We start from the raw sequence: 7,509 nt of genomic DNA, 5'->3' as shown, positions 1-7,509 counted from the left end.
CGGGTCCTCCACCGGGCAGATGTGACCTCACAGGTCCTCCACCGGACATGGAAACGTGACCTCATGAGTCCTCCACCAGGCAGCCATGACGTCACGGGTCCTCCACCGGGCAGACGTGACCCCACCGGTCCTCCACCAGACATGGAAACGTGACCTCATGAGTCCTCCACCAGGCAGCCGTGATGTCACAGGTCTTCCACCAGGCAGGCGTGACCTCACGGGTCCTCCACCGGGCAGGCGTGACCTCACGGGTCCTCCACCGGGCAGGCGTGACCTCACGGGTCTTCCACCGGGCAGGCGTGACCTCATGGGTCCTCCACCGGGCAGGCGTGACCTCATGGGTCCTGGGCCGTGGCAGACAAAAATCCCCCCCCCCCCCCCGCCGCCGCCCCCCCCGCCTATGATTTTCCACAGATGCTTTCACCACGGAGCGCTCGGAAAAGGCAGGCGACGGGCACCCGACGGGGACAACGTGTGGCCTTTGCAAATAAATGCAAATACATTCCTCGTTCAGCAGTCATTTTGGCAATAGTAGTATAGCAAGCAATATGCTTGGATAACCGATTCCCACCGGTGCCGTTGCAAACTCTTCTTTGTCGGGCGACAAAAGGCCATTTGCAGCGTTCTGGAAGAGAGAAACGGGAGACTCAGGAGCGGGTCCCGGTCGGGCCAGCACAGCGGGTCCCCGACTGACGGTTCTAAAGCAGCCGCGGTACAGAAAAAGGGTCAGAAAGCAACCAAGTCCCGGCTCCAGGACTGGAGGCACACAACTTCTATTCTCACTCAACACCTCTGCTTTGGGGTTTTTTTAGCACAATATGCTGCTTTTACACAGAAACTAGATTTTAAAGGGTCATTTTTAGTAAGAAAAATGACATTTTATGTTTTAACGTGGAGGCTAGCTGAAAAGAGAGACAGGAAAACGTCTGACATATCACCAGTTATGCCTGGAGCAGAAGCCCAGGGGAGCAGCATTGTTTTCCCCAACCGACAGCAGATGCCACCGCTTTATCTTCCCTTCCAGGGGTCCGCGGCACGTCCTGGAAGACAGCTGGGGAGCAGCTCAGCGCAGCTCATCTACGCCTTTCCACACCCCCTCTCAACGCTCCTCGTGGGGACAGGCAGTACTAACTCTCCCCAGTGGCTGATTTCCATTTTGCTGAAGTAAGCCGGTTTCCAGGGCTCAGAAAAAGAATTTCTGGCAAAATCGTCTCACGTAACGGTATTGTTCCGAAAACCTAAAGCAACTGCGAAGGGGATCGTTCGCATAACGAGCGTGCCTGGAGCAGCCCGGCTAATCCACAGGCACAAGAAATTACACAAGCAAAACGCTAACCCTGGAGCAACGGAGGCAGATTTGCCCCAGTCCCAAAATGAAGCGCAAGGTCTTACCTGGAAATCATTAATTTTCTTAGTGAGACGATGATGTGTTCTGAGTCACCTACAATAACCCGGAAACAGAAGGGTCAGCTTTAAGCCACCATCTGCAACCCAAACCGCTCCCGCCGCGTTCCCAGAAGGAAGAAAAGGAAACATTCAGGGCACAGAGAGGAGCGCAAGGGCAGAGAACCAGCGGCCGGGAGACGCTGCCACGAGACTGCAGCCTCTGGCTTGGCTGCCGTTCCCGCAACACAAACCACCCTGGGCACCCAGCGGCACCTCTCGCGGTGAGAGCCCCTACACACTCGCTTCTCCTGCAGCCCCGTGCCTCAGCCCGGGACCGGGCTCTGCACCTTCTCGCCCAATCCTGGCAACGCAGCTCAATCCCCCTGCCTTCTTTAGGAGGCCACGTGCTGAGCGGGTGAAGCCTGGCACCTCGGACTGAAACATCCACACCAACCTACTGCATCCCCCTGCTGTGCAGGCAGTGCTTTCTGGAGAGTCACCAAGTCTTTTTTGTTTGTTTGTTTGTTTGTTTGTTTTTTAAGATGTATGTGCAAGGACTGTTGGACTGCTCTGGACTACAAATGATGATTATTAATGGTTTTCAAGCACTGCTCTTAGCCCCAGAATGTATTTTTGACACCTGAACACAATCACCCAGGTACAAGGACTAGAAGACTTATCTATAACCCGCAAATCAGACAAGGCACCCTTTCCTAAGGCAGGCAAGACCCACGGCAATGAAAACTTCAGGAGTTTTGGAACAGAGCGCAAGGTGGGAAGTGTCCTAAAGTCAGAACGAGGAGGGCGAGTTTCCGATGGGTGAACGCAGAACTCCAGAGCACAGAACCATGCACACGAGCAGACCAGGAGGGAGGCGACAGATGAATGAGCAGGGTTGGAGGAGCACAGAATGCACAGGACATGGACAGCGAAAGCCTGGAGGGTGGGAGCAGCACGCAGCAGGCAGGACAGGCACATCGTCCCCATGGACCCAGGCAAGATAGCAGGGACATCTCCCGTAGCTGGCTGCCCAGCCTGCAAATGCCCGTAAGAGGGAACAAGGGACCAGGCACCCAGGATTAACCAGGAGGGACACCAGACTCTTACCTGCGGATGACCTTTCAAATTGGCTGGCGTTTTATAATCCCCCTTTAAAACCTATGGGAAAGAGGAAGTTGGAGTGACCCTTCTGGGGTAGTGGCTCTATGAACACCGGCAAGTCCACCTCATTAACTGCGTCCTGTGTCCCAGAACACCTGAACCAGCAGAAACACCCTGATGGGCATTTGTTCTACGTCGAGGTGCTGTGCTGGGGCAACAGTGGGAGGTTTCCTCCTTCGTGACTGTAAGCAAAGGCAGGGAGCAGCATCCTGCTGGGGCAGGGAACCGACACGAGCAGTTCCCTGGTTCCCCCCTTAGCCTGGGAGAGGAGAGTATTTTGGACACTGCCGTCGTGCCAGTTCTCCAAATTCATCCCAAGAAGTCCAGAAAGGTCCGTGTCAGAGACCCAGAGTCCCTAATCCTGCCCAGGGCAGATGTTCACCCAAAATCACCCGTGTCCTAGAACAGCTCTCAGCAAGCAGAGAGAGCAAGGAGGAGCGGTAAGAGACCAGAGCCCTGGGAGCACCCAGCTCCAGGGAAGCTCTTCCAACCTTCCAGGTCGGTGCTGCTACGGGTCTGCCTGCCCACGGTCTGCAGGTAGCACCATGGGGACCAGTCCCACCCGCAGGCGCTCCCCTGCTCCCACTGGTGTGACAAAGGACACCTCGTCCGAGGGCACCATCACGGGGAGCACGTGCAAAGCTGGGGGGAGGCTGCAGAGTCCAGCCTCAGGCTGGGGAGGAACCGGTCCGCCCCAAAGAAACTCCCTCTGTTTAGTAACTGGTGAGCTCCGCAGCTTCTTCCTTCCAGTTTCAGCTCCGGGGACATGAGTCAATATTCTAAAAAAAATATCCTCTGGTTTTGCCCAAATGCATTACGAGCCTCCACTTGCATTCCCTGTGGGACCGCGGGAGTGGCTGCTGAGCTGCACGCGGACACAGCACAGTCTGCGCGTCCTCCTGGGGCCAGACCGGCGTGTCTGGCGCCTACAGCTGTGCACCTAGATAGCATCAGCACACAGGGGTCCCTCCCAGGCCTGGGTGCGAGAGCCGGGCTGGGTCAGGGAGGGACAGGTCAGCATCCGCCACAACAGAAGAAACAAACACGGCCACAGAAATCATCGGGAGCATCATCGGCCTGAGCCACGCCAGACTCAATCTGCCACACACCTCTGTTTTGAAATCATAGAATCATAGAATGTTTTGGGTTGGAAGGGTCCCCTAGAGGTCATCTAGTCCAACCCCCCCGCAGGAGCAGTAAACCTACCCCGGTTTAGTTTAAAACCATTATCCCTTGTCTTGTCACTGCTGGCCCTACTAAAAAGATTTTCCCCGTCTTTCCTATAGGCCCCCTTTAGGTACTGAAAGGCCGCACTCAGGTCTCCCTGCAGCCTTCTCTTCTCCAGGCTGAACAAGCCCAACTCCCTCAGCCTGTCCTCATAGGAGAGGTGCTCCAGCCTTACATCTCTCGGTGTAACCACGTGTCTGTCATTCCCAGTCTTCCCCAAAGGACGAAGAGCGTTTGTCTCTCCCCTGCTCGTTTCTGATTCAGTTCAGCAGCCCCTGTGGGCGCAGAGACCCACGGCCCCAGGTCAGCGCCCCCGCCCCGCGACCGCCCGGCAGCGACACTCACTCTGTGCGTGTTGTTGACGACTAAGGGGTCGGGGTGGCCGTAGTTGGGAGGGTTGGCGTAGGGGTCGTAGCCGAGCCTGGCGAGCATCGGTGCGATGTGGGCCATATCCTGCAGCACGTCCCCCGGGATGTGCCCGATCCACTTAGATAGCGCCTCCATGTTCACCGGCTTGATAACCTGGTCTGTTGATCTTTCTATCCTGGGGAAAAAACAATAAAGAAGAAAACCAAACCAAGACACTAAAGTTGGCTTTCACACACGTACTGGGCTCAGCCAGAAGAGCCTCCAGCTAAGGTCAGGGATCCACCCTGCACCAGGGTCGGGGTGTTACCAGGACACCTCTGCTTATTACAGGAAAATAACAAGAGATGCGTAGTCTGTAACACAGATGCACCACACAACCCCACTGAATATTCAAAAACTTACCTGTTCGGGCAACCTCGGCAAAATTTATTCTGAGCAAATAGTGCTGAAAGCCCTGGGGAAATCACTGCTTCGGCCATCAGAGGCGCCTGCATCTCTCTATCCTACACCACAGCCACCATCCTGGTCCGCCTGGGGTACGGGCGCTGGGATTCCCGCTCGACTCCAGCCAAAGGAAACCGCAGCCTGGGCGGCACAGGCGACGCGGCGTCCTAAGGGGCATGAATGCGCACAGCGGCCGGGGGTCCCCAGCCTCCCGAGAGCTGTCCCAGCTACCGACTGCTAAGGCACCCGCAGTGCCGCCTACGGAGGGGGGCTCGTGGCGGAGGGGAGCGGAGCCCGGCCGCACACCCCCATCCGTCCCGGAGAAAGGGAGCTGCTGCGTGCCCACAGCCCTCACCACTCCAGCAGTTTATACAGAGACCACTTGTACGGTTCCCTTACACCGCTGATTAATGGTTGCTAAGCTGGACTTAAGCCTCCATTTAGGAACTAAAGAGCATTAGAAGAGGAGAAGAAGGCGGGAGGAGGCGAGCACCCCCCGGCACCCAGAGAGGGACAACCAGCAAGGAGGGAGCGCCGGGGCGTGTCTCCCCGGAGCAGGTATTTCTTTTATTCTGCAATACCAGCAGCAAACCTGGCAAGAATTGCTGCTCGCCACTGAAAGGCATTCATTAGCAACAAAACTGATTGCAGGAAGGAGGCATTTGAGGACGGGTAGAGAATAGAGACATTAAAGAGCTCCCGTTTCAGAGCAAGCAGTTCTTTTCAAATTAAGAGACCAAAATCCTTTCTGCACTGCCGAGACAGATGAATAAAGCAAATCCTGGCCTGACGGGCGGCTCTGCTGGGTACAACAGGGCGCTGCTATTCAAGCCGTCCTCTACTCAGAAGAAACACAAAACCTACTGCAGCCAAGCTGGACGTGCTGGCGCTTCTGCCCCCCAGAAAGCGCGTCCCAACACCAGCAACGCGTCCTCGCGCCCAGTTTGAGCCTTGACCTGCTTCGTGTAAGGAAAATGCTTCTCGAAAAGGCAAAGCAGGCGCCGAGACACTCACTTGGAAAGCGACACCCCGCCGGGCTTCCCAATCAGCTCCTCGTGGTGCAGCACCGTGTCGCTCCAGGAGATGTCCAGGAACTTCATGATGGCATGCATGGACTGCTCGGGGTGCAGCACCAGCTGCTCGTAGTAGACGGGCAGGCAGCGGGACCGCCCGATCTCCAAGCACTGCGAGTACATCACCTCGATGGCTTTGTTCCACTTGGTCAGGCAGTCTCGGTAGCTGTTCAGGTCGAAGCCCGCGATCGTCACCTTACGCGTGATCATGGAGTGGACCGAAGCCCGGCCGTCTCGAACCATCAGGAGGAATTTGGAATTGGGGAACAGCCTGGACAGGTAGACAGAGGACTTCAGCGTGAAGGGGTCCTTGTTACACAGATACCTGGCTGGCTCACCATGCTTGGCGATCACTTCCAGTATAAAGGCCTGCATGGCGGCGTCCAAAACTTGGTCCGTCACCCCTGCTTCGTCCAGGCGCATCTTCTCTCGCCCCGATTTGGACCAGGCCTGCCGCATCGCCAGCACGCGGGGGATGATGCGGGTCTCCTCTCCGCAGCGTACCTCGGGGTGGGCATCGAGCATGGCCCTCATCAGCGTCGTGCCGCTCCGTGGGACCCCGCCAATGAATATCAGGGGCATCTCCTTGCTGTAACGGTACTCGACGTGGTTGGAGTCCATCATGACCAGCTCCTCGTTCTCAGGTCTCATCAGCCTGTGCCTCCTCTCGCTCAGGACCTGCTGGCACTCCAGGACCTGCTGGCCGAGGTGCAGAGTCACCATCAGGGCAACCACCGAGCCCACCACCAGCAACACCCTCCTCATGGTGACCCGCATCCTGTCCTCCTCCACACAGGCCGGTGACCACGCTTCAGCTTTCAGCTAGCAAGTGTCCAACCCAACAGGCATCTGCAAGGGAAAGGCAGCACGGTCAGAGGAGCAGGAGCCGCGATCCCAGCGGCACCTCCACGCGGATGCTGACACCATCCCAGGCTTTCATCATCCCTTTCGCTTATCAGCAACTCCCAGGCTAGGTGCCTTCCACCCAGGCAGTAATTAAAGTCTGCCTCAGAGCACACCCAAAGCGATTATTTCTGGACTGTTTGCATACCCAGAATCACAGGTTTACAGCTGAAGCAAAGCTCCAGGGACATTTCGGAAAGGAGGGGCCACGTCAGTCCTTAAAAAAAAAAAAAAAAAAAAAAAAATCTTTACTGAGAGACTGTTCCACCCCAGATGAAGCCCAAACCCTCCCTGCAATTCTCCTTCCTCCCAAAACCCAGCTCAGTCTTCTCACTTCCCGCAGCCACCTGCCTCCTTCCTACATTTTCTTTGGCTTCAACGTGTGGTCGCAGGGGAGGGGGGGAAATTCGAAATGAGAGAAAAACAAAAGCATCTCGTGCAAATTTTAAGGGTCTGAGTCAGGAGAAGCAGCTACCCGCTAGAACGAAACACGACGAGAAATTAAACCACGGGAAGGCCAAGAGCAACGCAGAGAGTCAGCGTTGAACGCCCTCCCTCCGCAGACTGACCTTGCGTAAGAATCCTTGAAGACTTGACCTGGCGTTAGGGCGTTTTGGGTTCCCTGCGTCCCGTAGGGTACCCAGTGGGAAGCCTGGCCGTTCCTGCAAGCCTCCCGCTCTGCTGCCTACCCGGCAGGGACTCCTGCGAGCGCTGGCACCGCTCCCCACGCCCTCCCCCCTTCTGCTCCATTTGCAAGCACAGGTTTTGCAATCCTCCCCTGGGCTCACCCAGGGATTTCAAGTTCTTTGTGATGATGTGGCTGGGCCGGGAGCTGAATGGAGTGGAAGGAACGGGACGTCCACGCGTTTTGTTTCGCTGACACTCCAAAGAACTGCTTCAGAAAAACGTTCCCTCCCCTCGACTCTCTCCGCCAAAGAGCACATTC

The 7,509-nt window shown here is 56.5% G+C and overlaps 1 protein-coding gene across 7 annotated transcripts in view; it reads right to left on the bottom strand.

The window, feature by feature from the left end:
* Positions 1–337: 337 nt before the first annotated feature.
* TPST2 (tyrosylprotein sulfotransferase 2) overlaps positions 338–7,509 on the bottom strand; it is a 17,614-nt gene continuing 10,442 nt past the window's right edge. For 5 of the 7 annotated variants that reach the window (XM_035890312.1, XM_035890314.1, XM_035890315.1 and 2 more), the window contains 6 exons: positions 6,712–6,780; positions 5,602–6,509; positions 4,120–4,318; positions 2,494–2,544; positions 1,393–1,441; positions 338–625 (listed from right to left, as the gene is read on the bottom strand). In XM_035890312.1, coding sequence (XP_035746205.1) covers positions 1,412–1,441; positions 2,494–2,544; positions 4,120–4,318; positions 5,602–6,437 — 1,116 coding nt within the window. In that variant the 5' untranslated portion in view covers positions 6,438–6,509; positions 6,712–6,780 and the 3' untranslated portion in view covers positions 338–625; positions 1,393–1,411. The remainder of the gene's footprint in view (positions 626–1,392; positions 1,442–2,493; positions 2,545–4,119; positions 4,319–5,601; positions 6,510–6,711; positions 6,781–7,509) is intronic. The other 2 variants (XM_009634734.2, XM_035890318.1) reach the window with 1 other exon arrangement.

Source organism: Egretta garzetta, unplaced genomic scaffold (assembly GCF_000687185.1).
Source record: "Egretta garzetta isolate BGI_Z169 unplaced genomic scaffold, ASM68718v1 scaffold73, whole genome shotgun sequence".
In the NCBI taxonomy this organism is placed as follows: domain Eukaryota; kingdom Metazoa; phylum Chordata; class Aves; order Pelecaniformes; family Ardeidae; genus Egretta; species Egretta garzetta.
Note: the sequence above shows the minus strand (reverse complement) of the source record. Positions and strands in the feature narration are given on the sequence as shown.